Genomic DNA, 23,122 nt, shown 5'->3' on the forward strand with positions numbered 1-23,122 from the left:
AAGACAGTTAGTTTTCCAGTGAGTTAACGATGGTCCATTGAAGAGGATGAGAACGTTGGAGGTGATGTGCTTTACCAACAATAGCAAAGGCACCTGTGTATCGCTTTCTTAGAAAAACAAATCAGTCCACGCAAATCTCTCGGTTCAAGTTCGGCCCGGCGGCGGTGCAACACTCATTCCCCATCTGAGAACGATAGAAAAATAGAAAAACAAGGAGAAAACAAATTGTCACTTCATATCGTTTTTGTTCCATCAAACTTTTGGAAGAAGGGCTTTTTCCCCAAGCCTCATTTTTCAAGGGATTCCTGATTTTTCTTCTTTGTTTGGGAGGACTGTGAGAGAGAGATGACGAAGGGAGGAGAAAGAGAGCAGGAGAGAGAACAATAGAGAGGGTAAGAGAAAGAAATAACAACTGACGGAGAGGAAGAGGAAAAGTAATACAAAGAAAGAAGGAAGAAGAAAAAAAGAGAGAGAGAGTGAGAGATGAGAAAGAGAAATGAAAGAAGAAAGAGAGATGAGAAAGAGAGAAAGAGAGAGTGACCACAGAGAAAGAAAGAAAATGAAGTGTCAAAAAAAGTCTGTCAAAAAAAGTAAATCTATCGATGGATGGGGAACAGTATGGATGCGGATCAGGGTCTGTTGGGGTCCTGGTATCCTGGGATCCTAATGAGGGGAAGGCCTTTCTGGTGTTCAGCGGTCCGCTGGCCCCCCTCTCTCAGCTCCACAGACACACGTTGCTGGTCGTCTGGCAGGTGGAGCCCTTCTCAGCCGGGGACAGGTAGAGCTTGCCGCTTGGGCACACGCACAGCTCGTACACAGTCTGTTTGGGGTACGTGGTGCCCGGCGCCCCGTGCAGCGGGTCTGCCGCTGTCCCGTGGGGAATGTTCCCCAGCCGAATTGTGTTGGAATCTAAAAAGATCTGGAGAGTGAGAAAAAGAAAGAAGGAGAGAGGAAGGGGAGAAAGGACAATAAGATATAAGATATAACACAGAAGGAAGTGAATACAGACAGACAGACAGCCAGACAGCCAGACAGCCAGACAGACAGACAGACAGACAGACAGACAGACAGACAGACAGACAGACAGACAGACAGACTATAGCAAGGTCATTCTGGTCACTTAACCTCACTCCTGCACTATCTTGCTCTCCATGTTGTGACACTCGTATAATACAGTCTCTCTAAATTGGCCGCCAGAGGACAGACACTTCCTGTCCAGTTAAACCATAGAAACAGAATGGAACTACCATGGAAATGATCACAATACCAGGCAGCCATTGCGAGAGTACCCATGAGTTTACCAGTCAAATTGCCAGGGTTCGAGGTTCCAAGCCCTTTCTATGGATTCTATTTCTGAGTTCAACACCCTTATGCGACCATGGCCTCTCCATCTGTCAGAGAAAACACCTGTGCAGAAGCACCAGCAGCAGTCAGTCAGTAGCATCTCCTCTCCCCGAGTAATGAGCACCATACACTCCATTAGAAGAGCCTTCACTAGGAGTGTGTATCGTTTATGAAGTGTCATACACACCACTAACGACGCAATGGAGGGGCGAGAGTGAGAAGGAGAGGGAGAAATATGAAAGAGAGGGGAGAGAGAGAGAGATGGAGAGAGAGAGGGGAAGAAAGAGGGATAGGGAGAGATTTGTATTTCAAAAGCTGAGTGCTCCTGGTATTGCGATTGAAACAGGCAGCGATCAGCTTAGAACTCATTAGATCCCCTCTTATTTATTGACGGATATTGACTCATTTATCCGTTGATGTATTTATATATGTATTTATCTCAGTATAAAGTAACAAGAGCACTCCTTGACAGCCTTAAGGAGCTCGCTACCAGGTAATCTCTCCCGGCATTTACCCACCATCATTCATGTACCCCATTTTCATGATGAAGGAGAAAAGAGAAATATACTAAATGGAGAGAGTGACATTGCAGAGAGAGAGAGAGAAATAAAGAGAGAGATGGAAAGTGTAGGAACCAGGAAAGAGAGCGCCGGTATTCAGATATAAGCCGGCGGTGGCGAACCAATTAGTGTAAGTAATGGCGTCTCCGTGAGCTGACAGGGCATATCTCCACCAGCGTAAACACAAACAAAAGCCCAGACACACTCCTCCCTCCCTGACTCCCTCCCTCCAGCATGATGATGGATCAGAGACGGCAGCAGCCGCCATGTTTATCTTCTTTCCTTTGATTACCTGGAGCACCACTAATAGTGCATAGTCCACAGGTCTGGTCTGCCCTGGCCGTTAGCTAACAGGTCTGGCCTGGTCTGCCATGGCCGTTAGCTAACAGGTCTGGCCTGGTCTGCCATGGCCGTTAGCTAACAGGTCTGGCCTGGTCTGCCATGGCCGTTAGCGAACTCCACAGGTCTGGCCTGGTCTGCCATGGCCGTTAGCTAACTCCACAGGTCTGGCCTGGTCTGCCATGGCCGTTAGCGAACTCCACAGGTCTGGCCTGGTCTGCCATGGCCGTTAGCTAACTCCACAGGTCTGGCCTGGTCTGCCCTGGCCGTTATCTAACTCCACAGGTCTGGCCTGGTCTGCCCTGGCCGTTAGCGAACTCCACAGGTCTGGCCTGGTCTGCCATGGCCGTTAGCTAACTCCACAGGTCTGGCCTGGTCTGCCATGGCCGTTATCTAACTCCACAGGTCTGGCCTGGTCTGCCATGGCCGTTAGCTAACTCCACAGGTCTGGCCTGGTCTGCCATGGCCGTTAGCTAACTCAACAGGTCTGGCCTGGTCTGCCATGGCCATTAGCTAACTCAACAGGTCTGGCCTGGTCTGCCTTGGCCGTTAGCTAACAGGTCTGGCCTGGTCTGCCATGGCCGTTAGCAAACTCCACAGGTCTGGCCTGGTCTGCCATGGCCGTTATCTAACTCCACAGGTCTGGCCTGGTCTGCCATGGTTGTTAGCGAACTCCACAGGTCTGGCCTGGTCTGCCATGGCCATTAGCTAACTCCACAGGTCTGGCCTGGTCTGCCATGGCCGTTAGCTAACAGGTCTGGCCTGGTCTGCCATGGCCGTTAGCGAACTCCACAGGTCTGGCCTGGTCTGCCATGGCCATTAGCTAACTCCACAGGTCTGGCCTGGTCTGCCATGGCCGTTAGCTAACTCCACAGGTCTGGCCTGGTCTGCCATGGCCGTTAGCTAACAGGTCTGGCCTGATCTGCCATGGCCGTTAGCGAACTCCACAGGTCTGGCCTGGTCTGCCATGGCCATTAGCTAACTCCACAGGTCTGGTCTGGTCTGCCATGGCCGTTAGCTAACTCCACAGGTCTGGCCTGGTCTGCCATGGCCGTTAGCTAACAGGTCTGGCCTGGTCTGCCATGGCCGTTAGCGAACTCCACAGGTCTGGCCTGGTCTGCCATGGCCGTTAGCAAACTCCACAGGTCTGGCCTGGTCTGCCATGGCCGTTAGCGAACTCCACAGGTCTGGCCTGGTCTGCCATGGCCGTTAGCTAACTCCACAGGTCTGGCCTGGTCTGCCATGGCCGTTAGCTAACAGGTCTGGCCTGATCTGCCATGGCCGTTAGCGAACTCCACAGGTCTGGCCTGGTCTGCCATGGCCATTAGCTAACTCCACAGGTCTGGTCTGGTCTGCCATGGCCGTTAGCTAACTCCACAGGTCTGGCCTGGTCTGCCGTGGCCGTTAGCTAACAGGTCTGGCCTGGTCTGCCATGGCCGTTAGCGAACTCCACAGGTCTGGCCTGGTCTGCCATGGCCATTAGCTAACTCCACAGGTCTGGTCTGGTCTGCCATGGCCGTTAGCTAACTCCACAGGTCTGGCCTGATCTTCTCGCTAGCTCGGTAACTCAACAGGTCTGGCCTGGTCTGCCATGGCCGTTAGCAAACTCCACAGGTCTGGCCTGGTCTGCCATGGCCGTTAGCTAGCTCCACAGGTCTGGCCTGATCTGCTCGCTAGCTAGGTAACTCCACAGGTCTATCCTGATCTGCTCGCTAGCTAGCTAACTCCACAGGACCGGCCTGATCTGCCCTGGCCCGCTAGCTGACTTCACAGGTCTGGCCTGGTCTGTCATGGCCGTTAGCTAACTCCACAGGACTGGCCTGATCTGCTCGCTAGCTAGGTAACTCCACAGGACTGGTCTGATCTGCCCTGGCCCGCTAGCTGACTTCACAGGATTTTTTTAAGCCACCATGTTAGGCACAGCGTTACAGGGGTCTGGTAGGTAGCAGTATCCTACAGACAATATGCTAAATAGCTGATAATGTACCTTAGGGGCGTGTTTCTCAAACCAGCCCTCCAGTCCTTCGACACTGGCACGTCCGATTCAACTCGTCCCGTCAACTAATAATCAAGCTCTTCATTAGCTGAATCAGGTGTGCTCGTGTTGAAATACATCAATGTGTGAAATGACGGGTGGTCCCTGAGGGTTGCGTCGAAAAACACCAGACCACAAAGCAACATGGAATAGGCCCCTGTGTTTTGCACAATCATGTGACATTGCAAGATTTAATCCTGAATTTTAAGGCTTAACCAGAAATGAGAATTTGACCAAAAATGAAAGCGATGGTGCTGGACCATATGACAGAAAAATCAAAATCCAATCCAGGCACGTTACATGCCTGTGCATTACACAGGGCCCTTGGTTGAGCAGTGGTGATCTACCGTAGAGTAATATTGGTAAACATTTTCAACTTTCAAGAGTTGTGTACATGTCAAACTATAGTTCTCCACCCCTCTCATTGGGCACCACCCGCTGTTGCACATATTTGTTTTAACCCTGCACTAACACGCTATTCACAACCAGTCAACTAATGGCCAAGTCCTTGATTATCAAATCAAATTGTATTTGTGACATACACCGAATACAACAGGTGTAGTAGACCTTACAGTGAAATGCTTACTTACAAGCCCTTAACCAACATAAGTGTTAAGTAAACAATAATAATAAATATTAAAGAGCAGCAGTAAAATAACAGTAGCGAGGCTATATACAGGGGTACAGGTACAGAGTCAATGTGGAGGCTATATACAGGGGTACAGGTACAGAGTCAATGTGGAGGCTATATACAGGGGGTACAGGTACAGAGTCAATGTGGAGGCTATATACAGGGGGTACAGGTACAGAGTCAATGTGGAGGCTATATACAGGGTACAGGTACAGAGTCAATGTGGAGGCTATATACAGGGGGTACAGGTAGAGAGTCAATGTGGAGGCTATATACAGGGGGTACAGGTACAGAGTCAATGTGGAGGCTATATACAGGGGTACAGGTACAGAGTCAATGTGGAGGCTATATACAGGGGTACAGGTACAGAGTCAATGTGGAGGCTATATACAGGGGGTACAGGTACAGAGTCAATGTGGAGGCTATATACAGGGGGTACAGGTACAGAGTCAATGTGGAGGCTATATACAGGGGGTACAGGTACAGAGTCAATGTGGAGGCTATATACAGGGGTACAGGTACAGAGTCAATGTGGAGGCTATATACCTGGGGGTACAGGTACAGAGTCAATGTGGAGGCTATATACAGGGGGTACAGGTACAGAGTCAATGTGGAGGCTATATACAGGGGTACAGGTACAGATTCAATGTGGAGGCTATATACAGGGGGGTACAGGTACAGAGTCAATGTGGAGGCTATATACAGGGGTACATGTACAGAGTCAATGTGGAGGCTATATACAGGGGTACAGCTCCACAGAGTCAATGTGGAGGCTATATACAGGGGGTACAGGTACAGAGTCAATGTGGAGGCTATATACAGGGGGTACAGGTACAGAGTCAATGTGGAGGCTATATACAGGGGGTACAGGTACAGAGTCAATGTGGAGGCTATATACAGGGGTACATGTACAGAGTCAATGTGGAGGCTATATACAGGGGGTACAGCTACAGAGTCAATGTGGAGGCTATATACAGGGTGTACAGGTACGCCAGTCAATGTGAGGGGGTACAGATTAGTCAAGGTAATTAAGGTAATAACAGTAAATGACTTGGGTGGCTGGAGTTTTTACCATTTTTAGGACCTTCCTGATATAGATGTCCTGGATGACAGGAAGCTTGGCCCCAGTGATGTACTGGGCCGTGGTCGCTCTACCCTAGTGCCTTGCAGTTGGAGGCTGAGCAGTTGCCATACCAGGTAGTGATGCAACAGGTCAGGATACTTCAGGTCTGATTATGGCTATTTACGTCTCACAGAACTTCATATAATAATAATAACAAAATATGTTTATGGATTTCATAAAGGCCAATAAATGATGGCGCCGATAGAGATGGCAGCATCGCTTCAAGTCCTTATGAAGCTACATTCCTAAAGAAAATACTGCACCTTTTACTCCATACATTTTCCTTGACACCTAAAAGTACTAGTTACATTTTGAATGCTTAGCAGGACAGGAAAATTGTCAAACTCACACACTTGTCAAGAGAACATCCCTGGTCATCTACTGCCTCTGATCTGGAGGACTCACTAAATAGAGAACATCCCTGGTTATCTACTGCCTCTGATCTGGAGGACTCACTAAATAGAGAACATCCCTGGTCATCTACTGCCTCTGATCTGGAGGACTCACTAAATAGAGAACATCCCTGGTCATCTACTGCCTCTGATCTGGAGGACTCACTGAACACATATGTTATGTTTGTAAATTATGTCTGAGTGTTGGAGTGTGCCCCTGGCTATCCGTAAAAATAAAAATAAATTAAATGGTGCCATCTGGTTTCCTTAATATAAGGAATTTGAAATGATTTATACTTTTAATTTAGATACTTAAGTATATTTTAGCAATCACATTTAGTTTTGATACTTAAGTATATTTAAAACCAAACACTTTTAGACTTTTACTCAAGTAATATTTTACTGGGTGACTTTCAATTTTACTTGAGTAATTTTCTATGAACGTATCTTTACTTTGACTCAAGGATGACAATTGGGTACTTTTCCCACCACTGTAATTGATTGCAAGAAATGCAGAAATTAAAAAGTTGATTTGAACAGTATAAACAATCAGAATGGAAAAATACTGAACAAATGAAATCACTTAGAATAATGAATAATGAAATCACTTAGAATGTATGTGTTGCCACGCTAGGATCACTCACTACTCAAAGCAAATGTAAAACTTAAATTATTCAAAAACTAAAAACACAGTCTAATACCGTCATACCAGCCAATTTTTGTTATAATATTTTGACCCATATCGCCCAGCCCTAGTCAAGGATCATATCACCTCCACCCTACCTGTTATTCTAGACACACTCTAATTTGCTTACCACCCCAATAGGTCCACAGACGATGCAATCGCCATTACACTGCACACTGCCCTATCCCATCTGAACAAGAGGAATACCTATGTAAGAATGCTGTTCATTGACTACAGCTCAGCATTCAACACCATAGTACCCTCCAAACTCAACATTACGTTTGAGACCCTGGGTGTCGACCCGCCCTGTGCAGCTGGGTCCTGGAATCCCAGATGGGCCGGCCCCCAGGTGGTGAAGGTAGGAAACAACATCTCCACTCTGCTGATCCACAACACTGGGATCCCACAAGGCAGCCTTCTCAGCCCCTCCTGTACCCCCTGTTCACCCACGACCGCGTGGCCATGCACACCTCCATCTCAATCATCAAGTTTGCAGACGACACTACAGTGGTAGGCCTGATTACCAACAACAACGAGACGGCCTACAGGGAGGAGGTGAGGGCCCTGGGTGTGTGGTGTCAGTCAAATAACCTCTCACTCAATGTCAGCAAAACAAAATAGATGATCGTGGACATCTGGAAACAGCAAAAGGAGCACCCTCCCATCCACATCGATGGGACGGCAGTATCACCAACAAACTGAAATGGTCCACCCACACAGACAGTGTGGTGAAGTAGGCGCAACAATGCCTCTTCAAACTCAGGAGGCTGAAAAATTGTGGCTTGTCACTGAAAACCTTCACAAACTTTTACAGATGCACAATTGAGAGCATCCTGTCAGGCTGTATCACAGCTTTGTACAGCAACTGCACCACCATCAAACGCAAGGCTCTCCAGAGGGTGGTGCGGTCTGCACAACGCATCACCGGGGGCAAACTACCTACCCTCCAGGACACCTACAACACCCGATGTCACAGGAAGGCCATAAAGATCATCAAGGACAACAACCACCAGAGCCACTGCCTGTTCACCCCGCTATCATCCAGAAGCGAGGTCAGTACAGGTGCATCAAATCTGGGACTGAGAGACTGAAAAACAGCTTCTATCTCAAGGCCATCAGATTGTTAAACAGCCATCACTAGCACTGAGAGGCGGCTGCCTACCTACAGATTTGATATCATTGGCCACTTTAATAAATGGAACACAAGTCACTTTAACCTCTTACACTTATGGTGGCGCTATTTCATTTTGGAAGAAAAACGTTCCCGTTTTAAACAAGATATTTTGTCACAAAAAGATGCTCGACTATGCATATAATTGCTACTGTTGAAAGAAAACACTCTGACGTGTCCAGAAATACAAATATCTTCTCTGTGCGTGCCCTTTAACGTGAGCTTCAGGCAAAACCAAGATGACTTGGCATCCAGGAAATGACAAGGATTTTTGAGGCTCTGTCTTTCATGATCTCCTTATATGGCTGTGAACGCAAGAGGAATGAGTCTGCCCTTTCTGTCGTTTCCCCAAGGTGTCTGCAGCATTGTGACGTATTTGTAGGCAGATCGTTGGAAGATTGACCATAAGAGACCACATTTACCACGTGTCCGCCCGGTGTCCTGCGCCGAAATTGGTGCGCAAAGTCACCTGCCAGTATTTTTCCATGGGGCACAGAGAGGAAGCAAGCTTCCCACGAACTGCATGTCAATGAAGAGATATGTGAAAAAACACCTTGAGGATTGATTCCAAACAACGTTTGCCATGTTTCAGGTCGATATTATGTAGTTAATCCGTAAAAAGTTTCACGTTGTAGGTGACTGCATTTCGGTTCGTTTCGGTAGCCAGGCACAATGTAGAAAACGGAACGATTTCTCCTACACACAGACGCTTTCAGGAAACACTGCGCATTTGGTATGTGGCTGGGAGTCTCCTCATTGAAAACATCAGAAGCTCTTCAAAGGTAAATGATTTTATTTATTTGGTTATCTGGCTTTTGTGAAAATGTTGCGTGCTACATGCTACACAAAATGCTATGCTAGCTTTGCATACTCTTACACAAATTAGTCAATTTCTATGGTTCAAAAGCATATTTTGAAAATCTGAGATGACAGTGTTGTTAAGAAAAGGCTAAGCTTGAGAGCAAACGCATTATTTTAATTTTATTTGCGATTTTCAGAAATCGTTAACGTTGCGTTATGCTAATGAGCCTGAGGCTTAGTCACAATCCCGGATCCGGGATGGGGAGTTTCAAGAGGTTAAGAATGTTTACATGTCTCGCATTACTCATCTCATATGTATATACTGTATACTGTATCATATGAATCTATTCTTTATCATCTATTGCATCTTAGCCGCTCTATCACTGCTCATCCTTATATTTTATACCTTTACTAAACTCGGCAAAAAAAGAAATGTCCTCTCACTGTCAACTGCGTTTTTTTCAGCAAACTTAACATGAGTAATATTTGTATGAACATAACAAGATTCAACATTTGAGACATAAACTGAACAAGTTCCACAGACATGTGACAAACTGAAATTGAATAATGTGTCCCTGAACAAAGGGGGGGTCAAAATCAAAAGTAACAGTCAATATCTGGTGTGGCCACCAGCTGCATTAAGTACTGTAGTGCATCTCCTCCTCATGGACTCCACCAGATTTGCGTGTTCTTGCTGTGAGATGTTATCCAACTCTTCTACCAAGGCACCTGCAAGTTCCCGTACATTTCTGGGGGGAATGTCCCAGAGATCCGGGCTCGTCGCTGGCCATGGCAGAACACTGACATTCCTGTCTTTCAGGAAATCACACACAGAACGAGCAGTATGGCTGGTGGCATTGTCATGCTGGGGGGTCATGACAGGATGAGCCTGCAGGAAGAGTACCACATGAGGGAGGAGGATGACTTCCCTGTAACGCACAGTGTTGAGATGACAACAAGCTCAGTCCGATGATGTGACACACCGCCCCAGACCATGACGGATCCTCCACCTCCAAATCGATCCCACTCCAGAGAACAGGCCTCGGTGTAAGGCTCATTCCTTCAACAATAAACGTGAATCCGACCATCACCCCCGGTGAGACAAAACCATGACTCGTCAGTAAAGAGCACTTTTTGCCAGTCCTGTCTGGTCCAGCGACGTTGGGTTCATGCCCACACGCAACATTGTTGTTGGTGATGTTTGGTGAGGACCTGCCTTACAAAGCCTACAAGCCCTCAGTCCAGCCTCTCTCAGCCAATTGCGGACAGTCTGATTACTGATGGAGGGATTGTGCGTTCCTGGTGTAACTCGGGCAGTTGTTGTTGCCATCCTGTACCTGTCCCGCAGGTGTGATGTTCAGATGTACCGATCCTATGCAGGTGTTGTTACACGTGGTCTGCCACTGCGAGGACGATCAGCTGTCCGTTCTGTCTCCCTGTAGCACTGTCTTCGGCGTCTCACTGTACGGACATTGTCATTTATTGCCCTGGCCACATCTGCAGTCGTCATGCCTCCTTGCAGCATGCCTAAGGCACGTTTACACAGTTGAGCAGTGACCTTGGGCATTTTTCTTTTGGTGTTTTTCAGAGTCCGTATAAAGGCCTCTTTAGTGTCCTAAGTTTTCACAACTGTGACCTTAATTGCCTACCGTCTGTAAGCTGGTAGTGTCTTAACGACCTTTCCACAGGTGCATGTTCATTAATTGTTTATGGTTCATTGAACAAGCATGGAAAACAATGTTTAAACCCTTTACAATGAAGATCTGTGAGTTTTACGATATTATCCTTGAAAGACAGGTTCCTGAAGAAGAGAATTTTCTGTTTTTGCTGGGTTTAGATTGTGTGTATTAGTTTTTGTTGTGGAATTTGTTAGATATTAGGTTTTGTTAGATACTGCTGCACTGTCAGATCTAGAAGCATAAGCATTTCCCTACACTCGCAATAACATCTGCTAACCATGTGTATGTGACCAATACAATTTGATTTGATATATATAGCGTTTGTGCATTAGATATTACACTCCAGGGAGATTTGATTTTAGCATATTGTTCCATGATAGGGGAAATTACTGCCCTTTCTACCTATGGGAGGAGAGATCACTGGCACCGGGGGGTTTCTAAACCAATCAGATTCCCCAGGACCTCCTCTCCATAGCAACAACGACCCACAATGGAACAACAAACCTCAAATAACACCTAATATTGCACTGTCGTCATACCATAACCCCAAAAAGGAGATATAGGAAAGTGAGAAAGAAGGGAACGGAGGAAGAGAAGAGCAGAAATCATTTGGGCTTATAAAAGGATTAGAGTTGACACACATCCCAAATGAAAGTGTCTGTAAGTATTAGTCCTTGTCACAGCAGCTAGCGCAGTGCGAGCAGCCCCTCCACATCATGTTTATGGGAAGATGCTAGCTTCCTTAGCCTACCCCCCCTCCACATCATGTTTATGGGAAGATGCTAGCTTCCTTAGCCTATCCCCCCTCCACATCATGTTTATGGGAAGATGCTAGCTTCCTTAGCCTACCCCCCCTCCACATCATGTTTATGGGAAAATGCTAGCTTCCTTAGCCTACCCCCTCCACATCATGTTTATGGGAAGATGCTAGCTTCCTTAGCCTACCCCCCCTCCACATCATGTTTATGGGAAGATGCTAGCTTCCTTAGCCTACCCCCCTCCACATCATGTTTATGGGAAAATGCTAGCTTCCTTAGCCTACCCCCCCTCCACATCATGTTTATGGGAAGATGCTAGCTTCCTTAGCCTACCCCCCCTCCACATCATGTTTATGGGAAGATGCTAGCTTCCTTAGGCCCCCTCCTTCCTACCCTGACATCATGTAGGGAAGATGGCAATTATAGGCGGTCAAAACATTTTTCATGGATGATTTCTCCCGATGCGCAGCTGGAAGAGAGGGAGGGAGGCGGTCAAAACATTTTTCATGGATGAGGCAGGGAGAAGAGAGGGAGGGAGAGGAGGGGGGAGAGAGAGGGAGGGAAGAGGAGGGGGGAGAAGAGAGGAGGAGGAAGGTATCCTGAACCGAAACCCTTTTAGTGTCTCAGCATGTCGGCAGGGGGGGATGGGAGGAAGGGGGAGTTGAAGGACGAAAGTGGTGCCTTTGTGGAGGTGATGCCTGGGAGTGCACAAGCATGCAGGCACACAGACACACACAGGCACACACACACATCACGGTGGTGGTACAAATGACTAGGACCATCTGAGTGCATTACACAGTCCATTACCCTCCCAGAATGAGCCTACATAAGAATGTCACATGACAATGGAGGAAATGGGAAGAAGTGGATGGAGAGGAGCTAGTGTTTCCATTGACTCAGACAATGTCCCATTAATCACACGGATACAAATGTGGACCAGCACCACTGGAAATACCTGTCTCTCTGACTAGTGTGAGGCAAATGGCACCCTATTCCCCATATGGCCCTAGTCAAAAGTAGTACACTATATAGGGAATAGAGTACCATTTGGGACATAACGATACTGTTAGTGCAAATAGTTTTCAAAAAATGGGCCACACCATCCAACATTCTGGTACCAGACCATGATATGATATAACACCATCACACACCTCACCATGAACTGGTCCATAGTAGCACACACACACACCAACACACATGCCACACACCATCAACACACACACACACATTCCACAATGTCACATACTGTACACACACATCAACACATGCCACACCATCACACACACACCATCAACACTAATCACACACACACACACACACACACACACCACAACACACACACACACACACACACACACACACACACACATCACACACACCACAACACACATCACACACAACACACACATCACACACACCATTAACACACATCACAACATCACACACACACACACACACACACACACACACAATAAACACATACCACAACATCACACACACCATCAACACATGCAACAACACCCTCAGTCAACAAACACACAAAGACGCCCTTTTGAGATTGAATTGTTGCAAAATTAAAACAGAGCTAATTCATGAATTATAAATGGTATTAAAAAAGTGCAGGGATATAATTGATGATTCATTCCAATACCCCAAAGCCAATAGAGCAGTAGGCTAATGAAGAGAGGGGGGATTTAATCGAACCAGAAAGAAATCTCCTCCTTTAAATTGTGTTAAGGTTATTTTATGCTGATAAGATGCATGCTGCAATCACAGCACCTGAGGGCCTGTTGGGGAGAGCTCTGACGAACCCTCTTGTGAGTTTAATGTTCCTTTCCCTCTCCGCAACACCAATGATGTCCTCATCTCAAGAGTCTCAAGAGCCATCTCTGTTTATCCTCAAAACTTGTTTTTGCCTAATTTAGCCCTGAAAGTTAAGTAAAATAGGGTGAAGGCAAAGTTTTATATGAGGGAAAGGGGACAGGTTGGTGTGTGTGTGTGTGTGTGTGTGTGTGTGTGTGTGTGTGTGTGTGTGTGTGTGTGTGTGTGTGTGTGTGTGTGTGTGTGTGTGTGTGTGAGTGAGTGAGTGAGTGAGCGAGAAACAGCAAGAAAGAGAGAGCAAGAGAGAGAAAGATCACAGAAGTTAGATCAAATCAATTTAGTGTGGAAGAGTATGTGAATCGTAACTTCAGATATGTGTGGGCTAAACTAAATTTTTCATGAAAATACAGAAATTCCCACTTGACATTCATCTCAAGTTAGGATTCATTCAGCCTACATACAACTGGGGCAAAACGACTATACACTGAGTGTACAAAACATTAGGAACACCTGCTCTCTCCATGACATGGACTGACCAGGTGAATCCAGGGGAAAGCTATGATCCTTTGATGATGTCACTTGTTGAATCCACTTCAATCAGTGTAGATGAAGGGGTGGAGACAGATTAACGAAAGAGTTTTAAGCCTTGAGACAATTGAGACATGGATTGTGTATGTGTGCCATTCAAAGGGTGAACGGGCAAGACAAAAGATTGAAGTGCCTTTGAACGGGGTATGGTAGTAGGTGCCGGGCACACCGGTTTGTGTCAAGAACTGCAACGCTACTGGGTTTTTCACCCTCAACAGTTTGCATTGGAGTCAACATGGGCCAGCATCCCTGTGGAATGCTTTCAACACCTTATAGTCCATGACCCGGCACATAGAGGCTGTTTTGAGGGCAAAATATTGCAATTCAATATTAGGAAGGTGTTCTTAATGTTTTGTACACAGTATTTGCAGCAGCTACAGAACCACAGAAACACAACACAGGATCTAATGCTCTAGAAAAGCTGGTCATGTCTGTCCACATTGATGCCAAAGGGAATTATGACTGTACTGGACTGCATTGTTCCTCAACTACTGTGGATACTAGAGATTGTTCTAGAAATGGCTGCCTAGCGGCTACAGAAGCTACTACCAGACAGACATGTGACATCCCCCAGCAAGGGTTTGGGACGAGGGTGTCACAGATCCATGGCTCTGTTGCAATATCCACACAAGTACACCGTTTAGGAGGAAGCTATGGTTGTGTCTGAAAGGGTATCTTATGTACTATATAGTGCAGAGCACTACTATTGACCAGGGCCCATAGGGCTAAAGTAGTACACTATATAGGGCACAGGGATCCACTTCAGACACAGTCTGTGTATTGGACAAGTGGTACAATAGTATGGATATTGGAACGTAGCCATACCGTCACCATAGTGACAGATCCTAGTACTGTACTGACCACCATAATAAACCTGAGACCTAGTGACAGACCCTAGTACTGTACTGACCCCCATAATAAACCTGAGACCTAGTAACAGACCCTAGTACTGTACTGACCATAATAAACCTGAGACCTAGTCCATGACAGACCCTAGTACTGTACTGACCACCATAATAAACCTGAGACCTAGTCCAGCTGTAGTGACAGACCCTAGTACTGTACTGACCACCATAATAAACCTGAGACCTAGTGACAGACCCTAGTACTGTACTGACCTCCATAATAAACCTGAGACCTAGTGACAGACCCTAGTACTGTACTGACCTCCATAATAAACCTGAGACCTAGTGACAGACCCTAGTACTGTACTGACCCCCATAATAAACCTGAGACCTAGTGACAGACCCTAGTACTGTACTGACCTCCATAATAAACCTGAGACCTAGTGACAGACCCTAGTACTGTACTGACCCCCATAATAAACCTGAGACCTAGTCCAGCTGTAGTGACAGACCCTAGTACTGTACTGACCACCATAATAAACCTGAGACCTAGTGACAGACCCTAGTACTGTACTGACCACCATAATAAACCTGAGACCTAGTGACAGACCCTAGTACTGTACTGACCTCCATAATAAACCTGAGACCTAGTGACAGACCCTAGTACTGTACTGACCACCATAATAAACCTGAGACCTAGTAGCTGACAGACCCTAGTACTGTACTGACCCCCATAATAAACCTGAGACCTAGTAACAGACCCTAGTACTGTACTGACCACCATAATAAACCTGAGACCTAGTGACAGACCCTAGTACTGTACTGACCACCATAATAAACCTGAGACCTAGTGACAGACCCTAGTACTGTACTGACCTCCATAATAAACCTGAGACCTAGTCCAGCTGTAGAGACAGACCCTAGTACTGTACTGACCTCCATAATAAACCTGAGACCTAGTGACAGACCCTAGTACTGTACTGACCACCATAATAAACCTGAGACCTAGTGACAGACCCTAGTACTGTACTGACCTCCATAATAAACCTGAGACCTAGTCCAGCTGTAGTACAGACCCTAGTACTGTACTGACCTCCATAATAAACCTGAGACCTAGTCCAGTGACAGACCCTAGTACTGTACTGACCACCATAATAAACCTGAGACCTAGTGACAGACCCTAGTACTGTACTGACCTCCATAATAAACCTGAGACCTAGTCCAGCTGTAGTGACAGACCCTAGTACTGTACTGACCTCCATAATAAACCTGAGACCTAGTAACAGACCCTAGTACTGTACTGACCACCATAATAAACCTGAGACCTAGTCCAGCTGTAGTGACAGACCCTAGTACTGTACTGACCACCATAATAAACCTGAGACCTAGTGACAGACCCTAGTACTGTACTGACCTCCATAATAAACCTGAGACCTAGTCCAGCTGTAGTAAGACCCTAGTACTGTACTGACCTCCATAATAAACCTGAGACCTAGTGACAGACCCTAGTACTGTACTGACCTCCATAATAAACCTGAGACCTGTAGTGACAGACCCTAGTACTGTACTGACCTCCATAATAAACCTGAGACCTAGTGACAGACCCTAGTACTGTACTGACCACCATAATAAACCTGAGACCTAGTGACAGACCCTAGTACTGTACTGACCTCCATAATAAACCTGAGACATAGTGACAGACCCTAGTACTGTACTGACCACCATAATAAACCTGACTTAGTCCAGCTGTAGTGACAGACCCTAGTACTGTACTGACCTCCATAATAAACCTGAGACCTAGTAACAGACCCTAGTACTGTACTGACCTCCATAATAAACCTGAGACCTAGTGACAGACCCTAGTACTGTACTGACCTCCATAATAAACCTGAGACCTAGTGACAGACCCTAGTACTGTACTGACCACCATAATAAACCTGAGACCTAGTGACAGACCCTAGTACTGTACTGACCACCATAATAAACCTGACCTAGACCAGCTGTACAGACCCTAGTACTGTACTGACCTCCATAATAAACCTGAGACCTAGTCCAGACAGACCCTAGTACTGTACTGACCACCATAATAAACCTGAGACCTAGTAACAGACCCCATAATAAACCTGTACTGACCCCATACTGTACTGAAACCTGAGACCTAGTGACAGACCCTAGTACTGTACTGACCACCATAATAAACCTGAGACCTAGTCCAGCTGTAGTGACAGACCCTAGTACTGTACTGACCTCCATAATAAACCTGAGACCTAGTGACAGACCCTAGTACTGTACTGACCACCATAATAAACCTGAGACCTAGTCCAGCTGTAGTGACAGACCCTAGTACTGTACTGACCCCATAATAAACCTGAGACCTAGTGACAGACCCTAGTACTGTACTGACCACCATAATAAACCTGAGACCTAGTCCAGCTGTAGTGACAGACCCTAGTACTGTACTGACCACCATAATAAACCTGAGACCTAGTGACAGACCCTAGTACTGTACTGACCTCCATAATAAACCTGAGACCTAGTCCAGCTGTAGTGACAGACCCTAGTACTGTACTGACCACCATAATAAACCTGAGACCTAGTAACAGACCCTAGTACTGTACTGACCACCATAATAAACCTGAGACCTAGTGACAGACCCTAGTACTGTACTGACCTCCATAATAAACCTGAGACCTAGTGACAGACCCTAGTACTGTACTGACCTCCATAATAAACCTGAGACCTAGTAACAGACCCTAGTACTGTACTGACCTCCATAATAAACCTGAGACCTAGTGACAGACCCTAGTACTGTACTGACCTCCATAATAAACCTGAGACCTAGTGACAGACCCTAGTACTGTACTGACCACCATAATAAACCTGAGACCTAGTGACAGACCCTAGTACTGTACTGACCCCCATAATAAACCTGAGACCTAGTCCAGCTGTAGTGACAGACCCTAGTACTGTACTGACCCCCATAATAAACCTGAGACCTAGTGACAGACCCTAGTACTGTACTGACCACCATAATAAACCTGAGACCTAGTCCAGCTGTAGTGACAGACCCTAGTACTGTACTGACCACCATAATAACCCTGAGACCTAGTCCAGCTGTAGTGACAGACCCTAGTACTGTACTGACCACCATAATAAACCTGAGACCTAGTAACAGACCCTAGTACTGTACTGACCACCATAATAAACCTGAGACCTAGTCCAGCTGTAGTGACAGACCCTAGTACTGTACTGACCACCATAATAAACCTGAGACCTAGTAACAGACCCTAGTACTGTACTGACCACCATAATAAACCTGAGACCTAGTGACAGACCCTAGTACTGTACTGACCACCATAATAAACCTGAGACCTAGTGACAGACCCTAGTACTGTACTGACCTCCATAATAAACCTGAGACCTAGTCCAGCTGTACAGACCCTAGTACTGTACTGACCACCATCATAAACCTGAGACCTAGTAACAGACCCTAGTACTGTACTGACCACCATAATAAACCTGAGAGCTGTAGTGACAGACCCTAGTACTGTACTGACCTCCATAATAAACCTGAGACCTAGTCCAGCTGTAGTGACAGACCCTAGTACTGTACTGACCACCATAATAAACCTGAGACCTAGTCCGGCTGTAGTGACAGACCCTAGTACTGTACTGACCCCCATAATAAACCTGAGACCTAGTGACAGACCCTAGTACTGTACTGACCACCATAATAAACCTGAGACCTAGTCCAGCTGTAGTGACAGACCCTAGTACTGTACTGACCACCATAATAAGACCTGAGACCTAGTACTGTACTCCATAATAAACCTGACCTAGTGACAGACCCTAGTACTGTTCTGACCACCATAATAAACCTGAGACCTAGTAACAGACCCTAGTACTGTACTGACCTCCATAATAAACCTGAGACCTAGTCCAGCTGTAGTGACAGACCCTAGTACTGTACTGACCACCATAATAAACCTGAGACCTAGTGACAGACCCTAGTACTGTACTGACCACCATAATAAACCTGAGACCTAGTGACAGACCCTAGTACTGTACTGACCACCATAATAAACCTGAGACCTAGTGACAGACCCTAGTACTGTACTGACCTCCATAATAAACCTGAGACCTAGTGACAGACCCTAGTACTGTACTGACCTCCATAATAAACCTGAGACCTAGTGACAGACCCTAGTACTGTACTGACCCCCATAATAAACCTGAGACCTAGTCCAGTGACAGACCCTAGTACTGTACTGACCCCCATAATAAACCTGAGACCTAGTGACAGACCCTAGTACTGTACTGACCACCATAATAAACCTGAGACCTAGTCTAGCTGTAGTGACAGATCCTAGTACTGTACTGACCTCCATAATAAACCTGAGACCTAGTGACAGACCCTAGTACTGTACTGACCACCATAATAAACCTGAGACCTAGTCTAGCTGTAGTGACAGACCCTAGTACTGTACTGACCACCATAATAAACCTGAGACCTAGTAACAGACCCTAGTACTGTACTGACCTCCATAATAAACCTGAGACCTAGTCCAGCTGTAGTGACAGACCCTAGTACTGTACTGACCACCATAATAAACCTGAGACCTAGTCCAGCTGTAGACAGACCCTAGTACTGTACTGACCTCCATAATAAACCTGAGACCTAGTCCAGCTGTAGTGACAGACCCTAGTACTGTACTGACCTCCATAATAAACCTGAGACCTAGTCCAGTAGTGACAGACCCTAGTACTGTACTGACCTCCATAATAAACCTGAGACCTAGTAACAGACCCTAGTACTGTACTGACCTCCATAATAAACCTGAGACTGTAGTGACAGACCCTAGTACTGTACTGACCTCCATAATAAACCTGAGACCTAGTGACAGACCCTAGTACTGTACTGACCCCCATAATAAACCTGAGACCTAGTGACAGACCCTAGTACTGTACTGACCACCATAATAAACCTGAGACCTAGTGACAGACCCTAGTACTGTACTGACCTCCATAATAAACCTGAGACCTAGTGACAGACCCTAGTACTGTACTGACCTCCATAATAAACCTGAGACCTAGTGACAGACCCTAGTACTGTACTGACCCCCATAATAAACCTGAGACCTAGTCCAGCTGTAGTGACAGACCCTAGTACTGTACTGACCCCCATAATAAACCTGAGACCTAGTGACAGACCCTAGTACTGTACTGACCACCATAATAAACCTGAGACCTAGTCCAGCTGTAGTGACAGACCCTAGTACTGTACTGACCACCATAATAAACCTGAGACCTAGTCCAGCTGTAGTGACAGACCCTAGTACTGTACTGACCACCATAATAAACCTGAGACCCAGTAACAGACCCTAGTACTGTACTGACCACCATAATAAACCTGAGACCTAGTGACAGACCCTAGTACTGTACTGACCACCATAATAAACCTGAGACCTAGTCCAGCTGTAGTGACAGACCCTAGTACTGTACTGACCTCCATAATAAACCTGAGACCTAGTAACAGACCCTAGTACTGTACTGACCCCCATAATAAACCTGAGACCTAGTGACAGACCCTAGTACTGTACTGACCACCATAATAAACCTGAGACCTAGTGACAGACCCTAGTACTGTACTGACCACCATAATAAACCTGAGACCCTAGTCCACTGTATAAAGACCCTAGTACTGTACTGACCACCATAATAAACCTGAGACCTAGTCCAGCTGTAGTGACAGACCCTAGTACTGTACTGACCACCATAATAAACCTGAGACCTAGTGACAGACCCTAGTACTGTACTGACCACCATAATAAACCTGAGACCTAGTCCAGCTGTAGTGACAGACCCTAGTACTTTACTGACCACCATAATAAACCTGAGACCTAGTGACAGACCCTAGTACTGTACTGACCACCATAATAAACCTGAGACCTAGTGACAGACCCTAGTACTGTACTGACCACCATAATAAACCTGAGACCTAGTGACAGACCCTAGTACTGTACTGACCTCCATAATAAACCTGAGACCTAGTCCAGCTGTAGTGACAGACCCTAGTACTGTACTGACCACCATAATAAACCTGAGACCTAGTGACAGACCCTAGTACTGTACTGACCACCATAATAAACCTGAGACCTAGTGACAGACCCTAGTACTGTACTGACCTCCATAATAAACCTGAGACCTAGTCCAGCTGTAGTGACAGACCCTAGTACTGTACTGACCACCATAATAAACCTGAGACCTGAGTCCGGCTGTAGTGACAGACCCTAGTACTGTACTGACCACCATAATAAACCTGTCCAGACTGTAGTGACAGACCCTAGTACTGTACTGACCTCCATAATAAACCTGAGACCTAGTCCAGCTGTAGTGACAGACCCTAGTACTGTACTGACCACCATAATAACCCTGAGACCTAGTCCAGCTGTAGTGACAGACCCTAGTACTGTACTGACCACCATAATAAACCTGAGACCTAGTGACAGACCCTAGTACTGTACTGACCTCCATAATAAACCTGAGACCTAGTCCAGCTGTAGTGACAGACCCTAGTACTGTACTGACCACCATAATAAACCTGAGACCTAGTGACAGACCCTAGTACTGTACTGACCACCATAATAAACCCGAGACCTAGTCCAGCTGTAGACAGACCCTAGTACTGTACTGACCACCATAATAAACCTGAGACCTAGTGACAGACCCTAGTACTGTACTGACCTCCATAATAAACCTGAGACCTAGTCCAGCTGTAGTGACAGACCCTAGTACTGTACCGACCACCATCATAAACCTGAGACCTAGTAACAGACCCTAGTACTGTACTGACCCCCATAATAAACCTGAGACCAAGTCTGGCTGTAGTGACAGACCCTAGTACTGTACTGACCCCCATAATAAACCTGAGACCTAGTGACAGACCCTAGTACTGTACTGACACCCATAATAAACCTGAGACCTAGTCCAGCTGTAGTGACAGACCCTAGTACTGTACTGACCACCATAATAAACCTGAGACCTAGTCCAGCTGTAGTGACAGACCCTAGTACTGTACTGACCTCCATAATAAACCTGAGACCTAGTGACAGACCCTAGTACTGTACTGACCTCCATAATAAACCTGAGACCTAGTCCAGCTGTAGTGACAGACCCTAGTACTGTACTGACCTCCATAATAAACCTGAGACCTAGTCCAGCTGTAGTGACAGACCCTAGTACTGTACTGACCTCCATAATAAACCTGAGACCTAGTGACAGACCCTAGTACTGTACTGACCACCATAATAAACCTGAGACCTAGTCCAGCTGTAGTGACAGACCCTAGTACTGTACTGACCACCATAATAAACCTGAGACCTAGTGACAGACCCTAGTACTGTACTGACCACCATAATAAACCTGAGACCTAGTGACAGACCCTAGTACTGTACTGACCTCCATAATAAACCTGAGACCTAGTCCAGCTGTAGTAACAGACCCTAGTACTGTACTGACCTCCATAATAAACCTGAGACCTAGTCCAGCTGTAGTGACAGACCCTAGTACTGTACTGACCACCATAATAAACCTGAGACCTAGTGACAGACCCTAGTACTGTACTGACCACCATAATGACCACCATAATAACCTAAACCTGAGACCTAGTCCAGCTGTAGTGACAGACCCTAGTACTGTACTGACTGACCACCATAATAAACCTGAGACCTAGTGACAGACCCTAGTACTGTACTGACCACCATAATAAACCTGAGACCTAGTGACAGACCCTAGTACTGTACTGACCTCCATAATAAACCTGAGACCTAGTGACAGACCCTAGTACTGTACTGACCACCATAATAAACCTGAGACCTAGTGACAGACCCTAGTACTGTACTGACCTCCATAATAAACCTGAGACCCAGTGACAGACCCTAGTACTGTACTGACCACCATAATAAACCTGAGACCTAGTGACAGACCCTAGTACTGTACTGACCACCATAATAAACCTGAGACCTAGTAACAGACCCTAGTACTGTACTGACCTCCATAATAAACCTGAGACCTAGTGACAGACCCTAGTACTGTACTGACCTCCATAATAAACCTGAGACCTAGTGACAGACCCTAGTACTGTACTGACCTCCATAATAAACCTGAGACCTAGTCCAGCTAGTGACAGACCCTAGTACTGTACTGACCACCATAATAAACCTGAGACCTAGTCCTAGCTGTAGTGACAGACCCTAGTACTGTACTGACCCCCATAATAAACCTGAGACCTAGTGACAGACCCTAGTACTGTACTGACCACCATAATAAACCTGAGACCTAGTCCAGCTGT

The 23,122-nt window shown here is 46.3% G+C and overlaps 1 protein-coding gene across 1 annotated transcript in view; it reads right to left on the reverse strand.

The window, feature by feature from the left end:
* Positions 1 to 549: 549 nt before the first annotated feature.
* LOC135539219 (zeta-sarcoglycan-like) overlaps positions 550 to 23,122 on the reverse strand; it is an 86,662-nt gene continuing 64,089 nt past the window's right edge. Inside the window, exon 5 of the mRNA XM_064965040.1 lies at positions 550 to 919. Within this exon, the coding sequence (XP_064821112.1) occupies positions 716 to 919 (204 nt within the window). The 3' untranslated portion in view covers positions 550 to 715. The remainder of the gene's footprint in view (positions 920 to 23,122) is intronic.

This window comes from Oncorhynchus masou, unplaced genomic scaffold, assembly GCF_036934945.1.
Source record: "Oncorhynchus masou masou isolate Uvic2021 unplaced genomic scaffold, UVic_Omas_1.1 unplaced_scaffold_1938, whole genome shotgun sequence".
NCBI classification, from domain to species: Eukaryota; Metazoa; Chordata; class Actinopteri; order Salmoniformes; family Salmonidae; genus Oncorhynchus; species Oncorhynchus masou.